Raw genomic sequence first — 20,034 nt, forward strand, 5'->3', positions numbered from 1 at the left:
GGGATTGAGCCCCCCCCCCCCCCGTCGGGCTCTCTGCTCAGTAGGGAGCCTGTCAAATAAATAAATAATAAAATCTTTAAAACAAACAAACAAAAAAAGCAAACAACAGCAACAAGTACAAAAAAAAAGAAGTTCTGTGATGTTGATTGGTTTTTCCACTGGTCCTGTGACTTGCAGTCACCTGATTAAGGGAATGCCTGCCAAGTTTCTCCACTGTAAAGATGGCTATTTTCCCTTTGTAACTAAGTATTTTGTGGGGAGTTCTGTCTTTCCTGGCCCAATATACTATTCATAATTATTACTGTTTTAATTAATGAAAAATTTTCTGTACTGGCATGTGCTTTCCTAGTTTATTGATCCACCATTCATTCTGTACTTTTAGATCTATCTTGGGTCACTTTCCTTCTACCTAAACCAGGTTCTTTAATATTTCCTTTAGTGAGGGCCTTTTGGTGACAAAATCTCCCAATTTCTATTTGTCTGAAAACACTTCTATTCTTCCCTCATTCTGGAAAGATCTTTTTATGGGATATACAATTCTAAGTTAATAGTTATTTACTCTAGAGCACTGAAGATAGTGTTTTCTAGCTTCTATTGTAATTGAGAAGTGAGCTAATGGTTTAACTGTTATTTCTTCAAAAGTAGTTATATTTTATCTCTCTGCCTGTTTTAAGATTTTTCTCTCTGCCTCTGATATCATTATGGTGTGCCTTAGGTGGATTTCTTTTTATTTATCCTAATTAGGATTTTGTGGACTTTCCTTATCTGAGGTTTAGAAGCCATTTTCACAATTTCTGAATAATTATCTTTCAAATATTATGTCTGCCTCTTTCTTTTTTTCCCCCCTCTACGAATTCTCATTGGATTAAAATTAGATTGTATTATTCTGTCCTTCACGTCTCCTCTGTTTTAAGTGCTCCATCTCTGGGTCTGTCTTGCATTTTGGGTAATTTCTTCACATCTTTCTTCTAGTTCATCTCTTCTCTCCTCAGTTGTGTTGGTTTGCTATTAATTTCTTTCAGCATTCTTAATAGGTTTGACTCTTATCTGTTGTTTCACCTAGCTCCTTCTATTTCATTTCTTTGTGGCATTTGTGATTTCTGACTATGAACCAATTATTTGTTGTAAATTTTCTCATGGGACTCTATTGAGACTTGGATCATCCAAAGTAGATTTATAGATTTATATTTGCTTCTGACAGGCATCTAAGGCACCACCAATCCAGGACCAATTTCAGTTAAATTTTCTGTATTTAGTTTTCCGGGAACTACAAAAATCAGTCTGGGAGTAACTGTGAGGGTCAGTTCATTGCCATAAAATTTTAGGACCTATTTTCTCCTACACATAGCACCAAGGTTTGCTCAAGCCAGATCAACTTTTCTTTGTACTCTTCAAGTAGGTGGTGGGCAAGTTTATTACTAGTTTCCCATTTAGGGCCTTAGCTTTAGGCAGGAGTTCCCCTGTTTATATGAGTCCTGGGCTTTGTCTTTTGTTTTTTGCACTCTACTTGGCTAGGAAAACTAAAACTCATGGTCACTTGGCTTCAGTAAACGCCGTCAAGATGAGCCCTAATTCCAGGATTCTACTTCTTTCTCATAGCTCCTATTTTCACTTAGTTTCTGGTCTCCGACTAAATTTTATATATTTATTAATTTTTTAAAAAATATATAATTTATTATGGGGCATCTGGCTGGCTCAGTCAGTGGAACATGAGACTCTTAATCTTAGGAGTTGTGAGTTCAAGCCTCACGTTAGGTGCAGAGATTACTTAAAAATAAAATCTTTAAAAATAAATATATATATACGTGTATATATATATATATATATATTTATGGTTTATCCAGTATGAAGATCAACCAGAGCACCCAGTCGAAAATTGCTGGAAAAGAAAGTCTCATTTTACAGATGAGGAAACAAAAGTTCAGAGAAGTGTAAGCAACTTACCAAAAAAATAAAGCATGATTAAACAGTAAAATAGGGATTAAATCCAAGTAGAGACACAAAAACATGTATTTCAAAACTAACGTCTTATTTATGCAAATTTAAATCATGAATTAATCTACATGTAGATTTGCTAATATCAACTTGGGTATCTGAAACATAAATCTTCAGATTGTGTCCTATCACAGTATTGAGGAAGCAGGATGGAAAAATAATTAATTATACTAAAACTCCCTCCATTCTAATAAAGTTAGAAAGTATCTAAAACTGTGTGTGTGCACACACGCGTGCGCATGAGTTATATTTGATGGTGGTGATCAGCAAATACTGCAAATCATAAATGCCCAATGAGGACAACCTGAGACTACCAGGTTTTGTTACAATTTAAACAAACACTTCCACATATAGAATTGGGTTTTGTTTTTTGTTTTTTTTTAGATTTTGTTTATTTATTTATTTGACAGAGATCACAAGTAGGCAGAGAGGCAGGCAGAGAGGAGGAAGCAGGCTCTCCGCCGAGCAGAGAGCCCAATGCGGGGCTCGATCCCAGGACTCTGGGATCATGACCCGAGCCGAAGGCAGAGGCTTTAACCCACTGAGCCACCCAGGTGCCCCTAGAATTGGGTTTTAATTCTCAGTGTGCAGTTATCACTATGTGTGAAAGAATATGCAAATCCTAGTGAAGACACTCAGTCCTCCAGTCATCTAGTTCCTCTTCACAGGAGTAATCACTGTTAATAGTTGTTTCAACAACCTTTAAACTATATTACAACTCCACAGCTGAAGACATAAAGTTTTCAATTACTGGTATGTACCATGGGCCAAATGAACCCCTCTCCCTCGACATCCCCAGTCCAACTTTCACACTGAATACTAATACTTCCCACCTCTGTTCATATGGACCAGACATGTATCCAAGTTCTCTCCTCTTCCCTACCGCTAACACACACAATCACTGTGCAGGAGGGATTAGCATCCAAATTTCTTACCTTCAGTTCACGATTCTACTTGGGATAATTTATCTCTCTGATAATGATAATAGAGACTTCAAATATTAACAAAACTGAAACAAAACTGAATTAACAAAACTGAAACACAAGGAAACTGCTATCACACTAAGCATATTCTGAACTTACAGGTATCGTGCAGCTGTCTGAATCCCGAGATGTAAATGCAACATTGCCTAAGTGAAGGATGCCAGCAAGTATTCGGAAAATTCCCATCTGATAAGACTCACTAATTCCTGAAATAGAGTAAATGAACAAGTGATAATAAACTATTGCAACAGCCAATATTAAGCCTATTTTTAACCCTTGAATATTACCAAAGGTGCAGATGGTCACATGTCATGGTTAACCACACTTTCATCTTTGCTGACATCAACACATAACACCATGTAGCATCACGGTTGAGAGCACAGGCTGTGGAGTGAGAACTGGCTCAAGGGCAGGTGTTGCTCCTGACCTGCCATGTCACATGGGCACATAACTTCACCCTTCTATGTTTCTGTTTTCTCATGTGAGATATGGAAATAGTTGTGACTACCTCAAAGGGAATCCATGAGCATTAAATGAGAAAATGCATATAGTCATGTAGTATACTTAGCATACTACGGGACACATGGTAAATGCTAAACAAATTATCATCACCGTAATACCCTGGATTTAAGTATTTTACTAACATCATTACCTTTTCTATTTTCTCTACTCCCAAGTGCAAGTTATAGCCCAATAAGACTATTTTAAGTCAGATTATTTTAATTACTCCTTCTAACTACAGACCAACTATAAGCTAAAGAGATCCCAAGATGAGAAGTGTTTGGGCCCATTGTTGTACTCAGCTTGATGAGAGAATTTGAAATGCGGCATTAGAGTAGCAACTGATGGATAAGGCAGGATGAGAAAGCTGTATAGCTTTGGCATTTTATCAGATCTGGCTTCATTTTTCAATAAGGTAAGAATTTCCTGAATATTAGATATAATTATATAGAAGTAAAAATAGTAAAATTATTTTCAAATATGTAATCATATACAGGGTAATTGAGAGTTGAGCTTATAATGAATATTTTTACTATCTCCTAATTATGACTTAAAATTTGCAATTTTCTATTTACGAATAGATTTAGCCCTAAAATTACAGCAGTAATTTTTCAAACTTTAATGTGCATATGAATCACCAATGGATCTTGTTAACGTGCAGATCTGTTTCATTAGATCTAAAATGGGGCTTGAGTTTCTGAATTTTTGCAAGCTCCACTATGGTCCTGGACCATACTCTGATTAGCAATGCTTTTAAATTAAATTAACTCACCTCATAGTACTCATCAAAATACCAACACATGATTTTAGTCATTTATATTTTGAGGTTTTTAAAATAAATAATTCACCACTAAAAGTTGTACACTGCAGTTCTAAAGATTAATTTACTTGCATGTAGACCCCATATGTTTAAAATCTCAGAAACAAGACAGAGACATTTGAGCCATCTTTTAAACAGTGGAATAGTCTACTTGTGATACAATGTTTGTCACTACACAAGCTCAACCACATTCCCAAACACAAACAACCAAAAAAAAAAAAAAAAAAAAAAAAAAAAAAGGGCGAGACAAACAAAACAGCCAGAACCCTACAAAATGTGAACTTGAACTTGTTCAGGAACTCATCTCATTTAGCTTTAGGTTTCAGATTTTGTGAAAATTAAAACAAAGAATTACAGTTAGTCCTAACTCTCCTAATGCCTTCAGTTTATTGAAGGATAATTTGCATACCATAAAATTCACCTGTTTTAAGTGTACTAGTCAGTGATGAGTTGTATAACCATTACTACAATCTGATTTTAGAATAGTTCCCATCACCCCCCAAAAAAACCTTGAGCTCATTTGCTGCCCCGTTATTTTATAAGGAACAAATGTTAAATCTCCCAACAACACTTACCACCTAATACAAAGCTAAGCCAATATTCCAAACAAAGACTGCGTGAATCAGAGAACTACTGCTCCTAAGAGCTCAAAAATAAAATTATATTACCTAGCAGAGTGCAGGCCTGCCTGGTATGTGCCATCTCCTTGGTATCATCAACTCCTTCAATCACAGGACTGCCACCTTGCTTCGTGTAATGAAAGTTATTTGCATTTCCTGCAATGAATGAAAATAAAAGATTTGCAGCCTATGAAGATGGCTTGAATCCTACCTTTATGTCCACTCTAAAGCAGAGGCAGTGATAGCCCCATTAAGTGGACTGCCTGTGGACTCATCACTCATCTTAAATAGGTATCCACGTAAGGCCCATCCTACTTCAACCCTTCCCCATCCCCAGGTTATCGTGAAGCCAACTGCAAACTTCCTATCATTTTACTCATAAATATTTTAGTATTAGATAATCTCCTATAATAAGTTTATGGACACAGGAATAAATGGAAAACAATACCAGAACAATAAATCTAACACCATATTCGTACCTAATCGCAGCATTTTAAATTCAGGTAACTTTGCTGAAGCACAAAGCTGGTAGAAGATATGATAGTTTCTCTCCTCTTCTGCCTTTGAAATAAGAAGAGTTTTCAATTATAGCATTTTAACCTAAAACCCTGAAAATTCAATCATAAAATAAAATTTTTAAAGATTATTATTATTATTATTCATTTGAGAGAGGAACAGAGACAGAGCCCAAGCGGCGGGAGAAGCAGAGGGAGAAGAAGACCCCCACTGAGCTGGGATCCCAACGCGGGGCCCGATGCCAGGACCTGAAGATCATGACTTGAGCTGAAGGTAGACACTTAATCATCTGAGCCACCCAGGTGCTCCCAATTTTTTAAAATATTTATTTATTTGAGAAAGAAAGAGAGCAGGGGGTAGGGCAGAGGGAGAGAATCTCAAGCAGACTACCCACTGAGCACAGAGCCTGATCAGGTCCCTATCCCCACAACTTTGAGATCATGACCTGAGCTGAAATCAAGGGTCAGACACTTAAACTACTGAGCCACCAAGGTACCCCCATAAAATGAAATTTTAATATTTAATTATCTCAGTGTAATAAGTTGTCCTTATACCTAAATTTCCTAATATAGATTTATGATTATTAAATCTCATGATTTATCAGTCACGTGCCTATATGTATGAATGTGTATCTATTGGTTACAGTCAACATTATATCTGATAATGGTGCTTTTTGAAGTAGAGAACAGTTTGGTATATGCCTTTGGGGAAAACTAAAACCCTGTTTTTGAAGTATAGGTATCCCCTGCTTTTCTTTTTTTTTTTTTTAAATCAGTGTTTTTAATTTTTTTTTTTAAGATTTTATTTATTAATTTGATAGAGAGAGATCACAAGCAGGCAGAGAGGCAGGCAGGGAGAGAGGAGGAAGCAGGCTCCCTGCTGAGCAGAGAGTCCGATGCGGGGCTCGATCCCAGGACCCTGAGATCATGACCCGAGCCGAAGGCAGCGGCTTAACCCACTGAGCCACCCAGGCGCCCCATCCCCTGCTTTTCTAAAGCTCACACTACACCACTTCATTTTTGCACAAAGCCTACATTAGCACCTGTTTTGCTAACCAAAGGAAATCCAAAGAGGCTCTTTTACAGAAAAGCAAAAACTGGTGTTTAGCAGTTACTTTGTGGTGAGCCATTACAGAGGCTGCACTCCCCCAGCAGCGAGCGTGGAACCACCAAGCTCTTTACACAGGAACTACACTCAGCATCTTGGCATCAAGCTGCCATAGCTTTGAACTGTGTCTGTGAGCATCTGCGCTTTATCTCGATTTATTCTGTGTATCTGCTAGCATGTGTCCTAAGGTATCAGAAAAGCCTAAGAGAGGTTATTTTTGGGGTCTGGGGATGCTCAGAAATTTTTCCATATAAATTAGTGGTAATTTTTTTCTTCACTTCACACCATTTCAGCTTACAGAAGTTTTCATAGGACCAATCTACTTTTGGAAAAAGGGGTAAATGTGTACTCAATATCTTCTCACAGTACCTCTCAGGCTCATGGTCTCCCTAACACTTTAAATGAAAAAGAATATTCTACCTTTGCCATATGTCAGACCAGATCATCTCCTGTGGTTGTCTGTAAGAAATCCACAAATGCACTGCATCATCTACATCATTTTAGTTTATACACTATAACATTAATAAAATATTTTACAGAACAGAAAATAAATAATGTATAATTTTAACATAATTTCTTGGTATTTCCTGACAGTCCTTTTTCCACATACATACTTTAGAAATGCAGCTGTAATAACACTGTTCATACAAAACTGAATCTTCATACTCCACCATCATATCCTTGAATTCTGTAGTGTATTCAGCTGACTAAATCACAGTGTGGCCTCAAAGTCAGGTCTGATCTCCAAAAGGGGCTTATGTCTAGTAAAGGAGATTTCTTAGCCTTCATTATTCTATTTAAACAATACCATATTCTAAGAGAGGAAAAGGAAGAAAAGAGGACAAGGAACTAGGTTCAAACTGTAATTCACTGAAAACATAATCCAATGTCTTCCCTACCAACTAGGAAATATGAGACTTGAGAGTAAACTAGTAACACCTCTTGGGGAGCCTGGGTGGCGCAGTCAGTTAGGCATCGGATTCTGGGCTTCAGCTCTGGTCATGATCTCAGGGTCATGGGATGGAGCCCCATGTCAGCTTGTGCTCAGCAGGGAGTCTGCTTGGGATTTTCTCTCTCCCTCTGCCCCTTCCCCTACTTATGCTCACATTCTCTCTCTCTGAAAGAAACAAATAAAATCTTAAAAAAAAATAAACTAATAGCACCTCTTTTTAATTAAGCTACAACCATTTGCAGGAAAAAGTCTAAACCATTAAACCTAAACCAGTGCCCAATTCCACAGATTATTAGTCTAATGGGTTTGCCCTGCCTCTGACAGGTACCATTTTACGTATTTCAGCCCAAATGTGGTTTGTAGTAATACTGTCATAATATGCTCAAGAGTATCTGCAAATAAAATCCATACTAGCAAGCATGAGCTCTAGAATTATATGGCAATCTAACAAAAATTTATACATGCAGCTGCCCGCCTTACCTGGAATACCACTCTGGATTTCTCTAAAAGGTAAGTTCTCATATTGGCACCAATGATTCGGTATCTCTTATCAAAACCAATTTCAATATACTTCCCAAAACGGCTGCTGTTATCATTCCGGGTTGTCTTAGCATTTCCAATGGACTAAGAAGCAAGGGAAAAAAATAGTATCTTAGAAATACAGTTCATGACATGACATTTACAGAGTCTGTTCAGGGAGAGATAGGACAGAGTGTAACACAACACTTTAAAACTGATTCTTTTAAGAACAGAACTGATTTTGTGCCTGCAAGTAAGTACCAATGTATGCTTTGCCCAGTGCACAACCACACAGATACCGACTAATAGCTCATATCTGCCTTCTTATTCTCACACAAATTATCTTCAGGAACAGCAAACCTGAGCCCAGTGGCTGGGAGACTTTCACATCATTTGTGCTATCAGAACACACTCATTCAGTTCAACAAAGAAAGAACTGGATGGGACTGTGGGCTGTAAAAGCACACTAGGGTTTGCGTTTTGTGAAAACTTAGTTTGCTTTGTGTAAATGAGCTGGTTAAGGCAAATTATTATTTTTAGGGAAATACTCTCTGGTGTTGAGTCTCTTTAGTTAAAAGTTTCTATCCTCTTATCCTGTGACAACAAATGCCCAGTTGGACTGGTTTTTAGCAGAATCTTAGTAATCACCCATTCAATTCAAAGTCATTTTCAGAAAATAAACATAGTAAAATTTGCCCTTGGATTTTGAGAGCTGTATCTAACTTGAAAACATCTGCCATAGAATTCAGAGACTGTAACTTTCTGCTAATTTTTTATATAATTAAAAAAATTAAGATAATATATGCACTACTTTCTAACTTAGGTAACATGCTTCTACAAATTTTTCTTCCAAGGCAAAGCAAAAAACATGGTGTAGGTAGAGAATCAAGTATTCACATAATGCATGCATTAAATATTTAATAAAATATTTTATGTAAGACTACTTAATTTACTTGTACAAAACCTGAGAGGATCAGGATTAGTAGACTGAAACCATAGCAGAGAGAAAGACATGAAAATGCTCTGGAGTGTTAAAAAAGCAAAACAAATACAAATGATGAAAACAGTAGTAACACAGCCACAAAAAAATCAATACATCAGATTCTCTGATCAATCAAAGAAGGCACATTTCACTCTCGGAAACACAGGGCAGGTACTGTCCTATTTTGCCTTGGCAATGAGAACACTGCTATATTTCAGAATAACATTTTAAAGGGAAATAATGACAGAAAGCTATCTTCCTAGCAAAGTAATAGGAGTAATCTAGTGTAGTTTAGGACAATTTAGCAATACATTTACTTAGATATTCCCCTTCTTAATATGACAAAAAGTACAACAAAATTCTCCATATGTTCCAATTGTTTTTATTTTATTTAGAAAAGGAAATTAATGATAAATGCAGAATTTTCTTTCAACACAGAATATTCCATCAAAGAGCAGATGAAAAAGTTGTGGTAATTGTGGCAGTGACAGTGATAGCCACCAAGTGTTTATCAGGCACTGTCCTAAGCCCCTTCCCGCCAGCAACTAAGCAAGCTGGCAAAGAGGGTCCACAGCTTCTCCTCCTTCCCTGACCGCACCCCACCTTTCTTCCATATGCCATTTCTCTCCTAGTGACTCAGAGTATGTGTCCAAGGGGCTGAGCTGCCAAAACAATACTACCCTTGTGAGAAGCAAGGTCAGGGTTGAAACAGACCCCTTCCCTCTGTCTTTGAGTAAAAGGTATTTAAACATAGAGCAAAGAAGAGTAGAAGGAGTGAATGAAATAGAAGTCTAAAGACCTGGGTATTAGACCAGGCACTCCCACCAACTTTCCAACATTTAATCCTCTGAGGAGCAGTAGTGTCTCCAGGCGTGAAGTGACTAGGATAGATGAGCCCTAGGGTCCTTTACAAAACTAGAACTACATGATTATAAGCCTTGAACCTGATAAGGAAAGAAGGTTCTATATATAAGCTATACTTTTTGTCCTTTTCTCCTAATTGCTCCCTCTGGTTTCTAAGCACTATATTTTCAACAGGCTTCCCTGATGCTGTTATCATTTTAATTAGCAAGAAATTGTTAATGAAAAAAGGCTTTACAGTCTTGATTTTACTATTGATTTCAGTGAAGTGTTCAGTGACTTATTCTTCTTTACTAAAAAAAGATGAAAATCATTAAATATGCTTATTAAAGATGTAAAAGAACTATTAAGACTCACTATGCCCCCCAAGAATCTTTCTCTGTCCCCGTTTTAGGATTAAAATTTCCTAGAGGAAAAGGAAAAAAAGAAAACATGATAAAATGAGCAAAAAAAGAATCATTTATCTGTGCATCATTCATATTTTGCAAAAGGAGTCTATCTAAGGATAAGGAGGTTCTTTCTAAAGGATCAAGTGCAAATCCCAATAGTCACTAGGATGTGACATTAACTGTGTGGGATGCTCATTTTCCAGGGAGGGGTTTCAGATTGCTGGAGACCCAGCCATGCCATTCTTAACATGGCAGTAAAGGACTCTGGTAGAGAAACACAGTCTTGGGGCAAGTTTAATGTTACAGACCTTCTAGGCCGCATACACAATATTTCATCTATCTCTTCTTCCTATGACTGCAAACCCTTTGTCACCATTCTTCAGCCACAGATTCCATTTTAATCTTTCAAACTGGGATGCCCTCATTTGTAGTCATTGAGAGTTAGTTCTCTGTCAAACTTTCTTAATCCAAATTCCCACAGAAAAACTACACAACAATATAGAAGGGAGTAGCTAATTATAACTGATGGCTTTATCTTTTTTTGTTCATCCCAGCAAATAAACTAAATTCTTTATAACTACATATTAAAAACTAGGATCTTGGGGCACCTGGGTGGCTCAGGCCTTCATCCCAGGGTCCTGGGATCGAGCCCTGCCTCGGACTCCCTGCTTGGCAGGAAGCCTGCTTCTCCCTCTCCTAGTCCTCCTGCTTGTGTTCCCTTTCTCTCTGTGTCTCTCTCTGTCAAATAAATAAATAAAATCTTAAAAAAAAAAAAGTAGGATCTATGACCATTTTAATCTCTCCTACTAACACAAATCTGTTTTGTAGAAAAACCAATGTAGCTATTTTTTGAATGAGAATATAGCAAGGTCATAAAATATTCTAGACATATTCTAGAAGGTTCATCCCAGACTTACATTATTATATGATCCAGCCTAGAAGAGATGGGATTCCCTGATGCCATCACTATCTAGACTGTGATATTCTAACTTTAGGGATTAAGAAAGAAATAAACTGCTGACAACTACACAGAATTTGTTGTTGTGACCCAAAACAGTCAAACCAATGGTAGGAAGCAAAGCAAAACCCAGTTGTTTTCTGACCCAAAACCCAAAACTGGTTCTATGGATTATATTTCCCCAATATTAACAATGGCATCCAGCATTTATCCATAGCTTAAATTCTTTCAAAATCTTAATATTTGCTTAAAATCTTTACGAGTCTTTCTGGCACACACCTCTGTCACACACACACCCCACCACCCTGTCTGTGCTATTTCAGAAAACTTCTCCAGTTCTCGCTGCACAGTGTACCTAGTCCAGGCAGCCTCGTAACTCCCCTCGTAACTCTTGGTCCCAAGGACAGAGGTCCTCCTGCTATGGAGGGCAGCCCCTGCAGGCTGGGGCACATCCTGTTTCCAAGTGTCACACACGGCACTGCAAACCAGGCACAATTACCTCTGAACTGATTATTGCAACAACCACTTGTATCACAGGTGCACCAGGCCAGTTCTAAACTCCGTCTGTGTTTGGGTGACAAATAAGGCTTGACAAAGGGAAAAAACAGGAATAAAAAATGCTGACTTGAATTTTTAATAAGACAGGTTTTTTCTCCCTGTCCAAAATAGTTTCCCCCCCATTAGTAATGAGAATTAGTTTTTTCCATTCAATGGGACTACTTACAAAAATGTGACTTTCCTAATATTGTTTTAATAGACAAATAATTCTCTAGCTACAAATCCTGAAATACTCAAAGTCTCACACAAACAGGTCACTTTCTTTGGCATGAGCTTTCCACTTTGTAGACATATTTTGCTTTTGAAAGGACATCCTTCTGTACTTCTTCCTTTCTCAGCAATTTATAGCTACCGAATTTCTTTTTCTAACCTAAAGCTGTGTATTGTGCTTCACAAAAACAAGAAGAAAAATGTTTCACAAGATCATGATTTAAGCTTGTAGTTCACATCTGGGGGAAACAAATAGAAACTTACAGCTAAACAGGTTGTGCTAAATACAGAAAATGAAATGTGGCAAAGGAACGATAAAATTCATCGTGCTTGGGTATAGTGAATCCTATGAACATCAGAAATGGGGGGAAATGAGAAACATTCTTCTAGTACAAGGACCAATAAATTTCTAGGAGAATAGAAATTTAGAAAATGAAATATCACTGCCAGTTATTTAGCGGCAAGGCAGTGGTATGTTAAAAATGCAGGATTATGGAATAAAGTAGATGCTTCCATAGCTGTGCTTTACTCAAATGGCTACTTTCCTGACTTTCTACTTTTCGTAGATCTCTTCTTACTAATACGTGGAAAAGTATTTTCTTACTTTTAGTGGATGAGACAGCCCAGACTTTGACAGGTGCTGTTTCGATACTTTTTTGAGCAGGTTTCTTAACAGAACATAGTAAGAAGGCCAAAGCCACTGCTGCCTTACCTCCATGATGGGGTTGGAGGCCAAGACCTTCTCCTCAACATTGGCTTCACTGGCAGAACCACTCACGGTTGCAAAGTATCGCATGGCATACTTAGCTGAGACTGTTTTTCCTGCCCCAGACTCTCCACTTACAATGATGGACTGATTTCGTTCATCTCTGTAAAACAAAGAAGAGTAACTAACAGTGCTCCCTGCTCCTGCATGGGACTAGCATTATTTCCTCTGTGTTCTCATCAGCAAGCCATGGTGAATCTCTTCTGGTTCATACATGCAGCAATGTGGGAAGGAACATAAGAATATTTCCTAATAAAAGTAACTATGTACAAACTAGCAATGAAGAGAGAGGGAGAGGAGAATATCAAGCATCATATTAGGTAGCATCACATCTAAGGATGAATCTGTGTTAGAGGGTCTCTGATACTTGTGTGAACAGGTCTCAAGCACATTATTTAATTTCTAGACAATAATTCTGGTATATTACAGTACTGCAATCACCTCAGAAGAAAAAGGAGCCACAGCAGGGGAATTTAGAAGAAAATCCTATTTAATTAAAATTACAGATTGTCTAGTAGTTAACAGTCCCTATATCATATGTTCCACAAACTCCAGTTCCTTCTTCTCAGGAGAGAAGAAACAGTTCATTTATTTGTTGGTTGACTTCTTCAGATATGTCAGAACCCAAAGACTATCTACTATCCCATCTTTAGTTCATTCACACAATGACTCAAAAACTCTAAGTAATACACTTGTTTACAAAGACTATTATTTCTTTGAGGATAAAAACCTAAGTCATCTTTATTTTTAATATCCAGCACCTAGTACAAAGCCTGACACATCACAAATGCTCAATAAATGTGTATTTCTTATAAGTAAAAAGAAATTCAATGAACAACCTAATCTAAGAATAAATCTTTCTGCTTATTTCTTTTAAAGATTTTATTTATTTGAGAGAGAGTGTGAGCACGAAAGAGACAAAGCAAGCACAAGATGGGGGTAGAGGGAGAGGGAGAAATGGGCTCCCCACTCAGAGCTCAACCCCAGGACCCTGGGATCATGACCTGAGCTGAAAGCAGACGTATAACCTACTGAGCCGCCCAGACACCCCTAAATCTCTCTGCTTTGGTGACAATTTCTACTAGGACAGAAGTAGAAAATCCCACTTCTTAAGATGGAACCAGCAATTAACTTTTAATCAAAATAACTGAACAAGGGCCACCTGGGTGGCTCAGTCAGTTAAGCATCTATCTGCCTTTGGCTCAGGTTATGGTCCCAGGGTTCTGAGATCAAGCCCCACTTTGGGCTCCCTGCTCAGTGGGGAGTCTGCTTCTCCCTCTCCCACACCCCCGCTTGTGTTCCTTCTCTTACAGTGTCTCTCTGTCAAATAAATAAATAAAATTTTTTAAAAAACCGAACAAGGTATTTTTATAATAGCAAAGGTGGTATTATTTGTGCTCTTAATTTAAAAAGGGACTGGATCAGGATGACTTCAAAGGTTTTTAGTGGAACTCTCCTGTAAGGCCACAAGATGGGGAAGTTATTCTACTACAGAAGATGATCTTTTTGTCTTTTAAAAGAGACTTATTTAGCCAACAAATATTTATCAAATACCTACTACATGCCAAATATTGTATTAAACACTAGGGTTACAAATTAAATAAGCTGTGATTTGTGTCCTCAAGTGGGTAAGGGTCTAACAGGAAAGACAAACTGTAATTTGAGATTATAATACATGGGATGGGGCACTGAAAGGAAGAAGAGGTGTTCAGGAGATATCAGAATAAAGTCTAAAAAGATAACTAGGAAAAAGGAAGTAAGGGAGGCAGAAATCAGAAAGCAAACATTCCAGGGAAAGGACGTAAGATAAATGAAAGCTCAGATGCATGAGAAGTTAGGAAAAAGCAAATAATTCAGTTTGGCTGGAACAGGGAGTAATGATGGTAAGACTGTAGAGATGACCAAGAAACTGACCATAGAGTTCTTCTGTGAGATGTTAAGGAATCTGAAGTTTACCTAAAGGTAATGGAGTGCCATTAAACAGAAAACAAAATAATCCAACTACTAAAAATCACTCTGGCAGCAATGTGTAGTATGAGTGGTGAGAGTCCAGATGACAAATTATGAAAATCTGAACAGAGGTTGTGGCTGTCCTGACTGAGAGAGGTAGAGAGCTTTAAGAGACACCAAAGTGGTAGAAGCCACAGTACTTGGCAATAAATTTCCAAAGTAGAAATTTAGGACTTTTTCAAGGAAAGGTTTCTTCCTCCTATGAAAAATGAGGGTAACTGTCTTATTTTATAGACCTTGAAAAATACAGTGGGAGTGGGGCGCCTTGGTGGCTCAGTGGGTTGAGCCGCTGCCTTCGGCTTGGGTCATGATCTCGGGGTCCTGGGATCGAGTTCCGTATCGGGCTCTCTGCTCGGCAGGGAGCCTGCTTCCCTCTCTCTCTCTGCCTGCCTCTCCATCTACTTGTGATTTCTCTCTGTCAAAAAAAAAAAAAAAAATACAGTGGGAGTATAGCAACTTGTTCCTGACACTGACTCCCATGTTGTGGGGAAAAGCAGGAGGACCTAGGTGACACTAAGGAATGTTTAAGTTTTATAATACTAGCTGGCACATAATCCCTGTTTTCATGAAACATCGTTGAAACTCATACCCACCATCTCATTTTCTTTTTATTTGAATTTCTAGACAGAACTGGACACTCCCATTACCCCTGCTCATTCATTCATTCATTCATCAAAACCTAAATCATCTAATAAAACAGTTCTCATTGTGGCACCACTGTCCTTTCTTTTAGTCATTTAAAACGTCCTCAGAACTCACCTTTTTCTATACATTAATTGGATTCCCTTCTATAATATGATTAGAAAAATGACCTTTTCCTAACTTGTGCATGATCAGCTGTCACTGCACCCTGTGTAACACCACTCCTTCCAACAGCAAACGAGGTGGGGAGGTTTCCACTGGCCTGATGAAAATATCAGTGGGAACTGCTATTTAAACTGTACTGTCTTTGAAATGTTATTTCAAGTCTTAATATCAAAATATTGCACCAAAAAATCTAAAAATTCATATAGCTCTTTCCTATAATATAGGGAAGAAGAAAAATATTAAAGGCAATAAGATCAAGGATTGTTCAAATGAATCAGAAGCTTGTACAACTATGTACATAGGATATCAAGCACATGTCATATACATTTTCTTTTCTAGGATTTAGGATACCACGTACATATGATATCAATCACATGCCATATACATTTTCTTTTCTAGGATCTAGGATCAACAGTTTTTAAATTTTTTTTTTAATTTTAATTATTTATTTGACAGGCAGAGATTACAAGTAGGCTGAGAGGCAGGCAGAGAGAGAGAAGGAGGAAGAAGGCTCCCTGCTGAGCAGAGAGCCCCGATGCGGGGCTTGATCCCAGGACCCTGGGATCATGACCCGAGCCGAAGGCAGAGGCCTCAACCCACCGAGCCACCCAGGCGCCCCAACAGTTTTTAAATTTTTTAAGGGACTTTATTTTTTTTATATTTCCTGACTTCTTGGCAGAAAGTCTTCCCATCTTTCCCAAGCTTAGCAGAGCTTCCAATATATAAACAAGCACCAGTCTTCCATTACATAAAAGCTCCTCTGCATCAAGGCTCTATCCTTAGATCTGTCATATACGAGCTACGCAGCTTTGAGCAATTGCATGACCTCTCTGGTTTTCTCATCTTTCCTCATCTTTAAGGTTAAATAGTACCAAGGGTCCTTCTCAAATTCTAAAGGACTATAATCCAAAAGTAACTCTGGAGCTGTTTTTCAGATGCTGGATGGACAACAGCTTGCAGTTTAAGCCAGGGTAAACTCTTGGAACCAAGGACAATTGGAAGAGGACAGGCCTACAGAGACTCAGATGGTCTTGAGTGGCCATATTTAAAATGGGCAACCTTTCTTCTCTAGAGGGCCCTTGAATCTGAGATGACCAAAATCAATAAATGGCTACAAAGAGTAAAAATGTAAAATAATCAATTCACCTTTTTTTAAATTAAATGCAGGAAGTAGAAATCTTTATAAAATAGGTATAGTAGGTACAATTTTTAAATGTTTTTCAGTTCTATGTGGCCATAGGAAGAAATGCCAAAAAGACAGAAAAAGAGTAGACATAGGTAGAAGAGAAGACAGAGAGAGACGAGAGAGGCATAACAGATAATAAAGACACACAAAAGGAAAAACAAGAAGGGTAGGATAGAGATGAGGAGAAAACACACAAAAACATCAGAGATAAAAATTTTGTGGTTCACACTTGCTTATCCCCTACACAAAAATAAACCTAAAATGGATTAAAGACCTAATTTTGAGACCTGAAAACATAAAATTCCTAGAAGAAAACATAGGCAATAATCCCTTTGACATCAGCTGTAAAAACATTTTTCTAGATATGTCTCCTTTGGCAGGGGAAACAAAAGCAATATTTAAACTATTTTTATTTATTTTTTTAAATTTATTTATGTTTATTTATGTTTTACACAACAAAACAAAAAAGACAACCTACTGAATGAAGGAAGAGATTTGCAAATGATATAGCCAATAAGAGATTGATATTGAAACTATTTAAAGAACTTAGCACAACTCAACACCAAAAAACCCCAAATAATCCAATTTTTAAATGGGCATAAGTCATGAACAAACACTTTTTCAAAGAAGACATCCAGATGGTCAACAGGCATGTGAAAAGATGCTCAACACCACTCATCATCAGGGAAATGTAAATTAAAACTACAATGAGCTATTACCTCACACCTGTCAAAATGGCTAAAATCAAAAATGAAGAAATAAGTGTTGGTGAGGATGTGGAGAAAAAGGAATCCTTGTGCACTGTTGATGGGAATGCAAGCTGGTGCAGCCACTGTGGAAAACAGTATGGAGGTTCCTCAAAAAGTTAAAGATAGAATTACCTTATGATCTAGTAATTCTATTACTGGGTATTAGCCAAAGAAAATTTTAAAAACTAATTTGAAGAAAGGGAGAGAGAGAATCACTCCCATGCTTACTGTAGCATTATTTATAATAGCCAAAATATGGAAGCAACCCAAATGTCCACCCACAGATGAATGAATAAAAATACAGTATATAGACACAAAGATATGTTACTCAGCCATAAGAAAGAATGAGATCTTGCCATTTGCAACAACATGGATAGACCTAGAAGGCATAATACTAAGTGAAATAAGTCAATCAAAGAAAGACAAATACCTTGATTTCATTCACGTGTGGAATTTAAGAAAGAAAATTAATGAACGAAGGAAAAAAGACAAACAGAAAAGCAGTCTTTTAAATACAAAGAACAAACTGGTGGTTACCAGAGGCAAGGTCGGGGGGATCGGTAAAATAAGTGAAGGGGATTAAGAGCACACTTATACTGATGAGCACTGAGTAAAGTATAGAATTGTTGAATCATTATATTGCAAATTTTAAACTAATCTAACACTGTATGTTAATCATACCTGAATTAAAAAAATAAAAATTAAAAATTTTTATGGTTCAAGGTGAATACCAGAGTCTACCCTCTTCTAGTCATTTGAGCTGTAAGCTTTATGTGGTTTTATATATATATATATATATATATATATATATATATATATATAAATTTACTGTTCTTTGAAGTTTTGCATATCTTATCAGCCAGTATTTATAATCCTTCAAGTGTTCCTGTTCTTTTATTACAAGAAAGTTTTTTCTACTTTTGGGAGGTAGATATCACTTCAAAACCCTGATAAAAACACATTAAAGAACAAAGATTCTCTACTCTTCATTGGTCAGATCTGGACTGTCTTAAGGACACGTGAAGCAAAGATTTATGATTTCTGGCTTGGCCAGTTTTCTCAAGGCCTCTAGAGTAATCCTAAATATCTGGGTACTGGGTGCCTTTGGAGGTAAGCTCTTCTGACCTAGTTTTATCAATGGTGGTTCCAGAGGCTCTAATGTGAACTAAAAGCTCCCACCTAAAAATACTGCTTCATTCATTTATTCAACAAACATGTAACGAGCAGTCACAATGTGCCAAACATTTTGTGAAGATAAAAGACTCAGGGATCATAGCCTTTTGAGAGAGATTGAAAGTATAGTTAAAATGAAGCACTTCGTTACTTCACTCCATTTTAACAAGGAGGTCCACCCAGGATACCACCCAGGATGGAAGTGGTGGGAGATGAGGGGAGGAGATGTCAGGAAATGCTTTCTTAAAAAGGGGATGCTTTCATTGACTTTCACATGATGATTAGGAGAAAACTAGGTTGAATGGGAAGAATGCAATGGGAATGAAACTACACAGTGGCACCTGAAACCTCAGGAAAAATGTATTCAAGAACAGAATATCCACTCTGGGTTGATGAAAGAGAAGAGTTTCACTTTAGTCCATTTCCATCCTTGGTCTTCAGTCCTTTTATTCAGTATATCTGTATCTAATTGGTCTGTCCAGCCTTTTCTTATATCTACTCAGTTTTCATTTTATATCAGGTGTATATAGATTTTCCTTCCTTTAAAAAAATGTAACCTCTCTAGTCTATCATGGTCATACTGAATATTACTCGTATTTTCTAAGACTGTCAACTTGTTCTCTGCAAATTTAATGAGCATACTTTTCAGTCACATCAAGATCACTCAAGACTAAATTAAGTAATGCCAACCTCAGGCCTGACTCATATGGAAGACAATTTAATATTTTCACCCATGTTGATAACCACTGGGTGTTGCTGTTTACCTTAGTTAAGTAGACAAGCACCTATATCTAATTTTTAGCTTATAAGTGAACATGTGTGCATGAAACAAAATCTCGAGTTTTTTTTTTTTTTCAGGCAATCAATCTAATTGTTTCTCCCTTATCTGAGCCTTTGTTAAAAAGAGAAAATATTAAGTTCATGTGATATAAAGCTTTCTTCCAATGCTGTGCCTTTAGTGTGATTACGTGACTTCACTTGAGATTCTAATCCCTATCTCTCTTGTTAAGAGCTGTTAAATTTTTCTACATCATTATCATTCATCAAAATCAAGCTGCTGTGCTCTGTGCTTTCATGATTTCCGGTTCTGATGAATCTCAAGAACACTTTTTTTAGTTTTTATTTTAATTCCAGTTAGTTAACATACAGTGTTATATTAGTTTCAGCTGTACAATACAGTGATTCAACAATTCCATAATATCATCTGGTGCTTATCACAAGTGCCCTCCTCCACCCCATCACCCATTTCAACCAACCCCCATCCACCTCCCCTCTGGTAACCATCAGTTTGTTCTCTATAGTTAAAGAGTCTGTTTCGTGCTTTGTTTATCTCTCTCTTATTTTTTTCCCTTTACTTGTTTGTTTTGTTTCT

At 37.3% G+C, this 20,034-nt stretch overlaps 1 protein-coding gene across 8 annotated transcripts in view; it reads right to left on the minus strand.

Annotated features, from left to right (window-relative positions):
• Nucleotides 1-20,034, minus strand: part of MYO5A (myosin VA) — a 189,742-nt gene that overhangs the window by 92,167 nt on the left and 77,541 nt on the right. For all 8 annotated transcript variants that reach the window (XM_045067909.1, XM_045067906.1, XM_045067911.1 and 5 more), the window contains exons 5-9: nucleotides 12,684-12,840; nucleotides 7,975-8,118; nucleotides 5,399-5,480; nucleotides 4,968-5,075; nucleotides 3,078-3,184 (exon numbers count right to left, since the gene is read on the minus strand). In XM_045067909.1, the coding sequence (XP_044923844.1) occupies nucleotides 3,078-3,184; nucleotides 4,968-5,075; nucleotides 5,399-5,480; nucleotides 7,975-8,118; nucleotides 12,684-12,840 (598 nt within the window). The remainder of the gene's footprint in view (nucleotides 1-3,077; nucleotides 3,185-4,967; nucleotides 5,076-5,398; nucleotides 5,481-7,974; nucleotides 8,119-12,683; nucleotides 12,841-20,034) is intronic.

The sequence above is a fragment of the Mustela putorius genome, unplaced genomic scaffold (genome assembly GCF_011764305.1).
Source record: "Mustela putorius furo isolate JIRA1106 unplaced genomic scaffold, ASM1176430v1.1 tig00003898_pilon_pilon_pilon, whole genome shotgun sequence".
In the NCBI taxonomy this organism is placed as follows: Eukaryota; Metazoa; Chordata; class Mammalia; order Carnivora; family Mustelidae; genus Mustela; species Mustela putorius.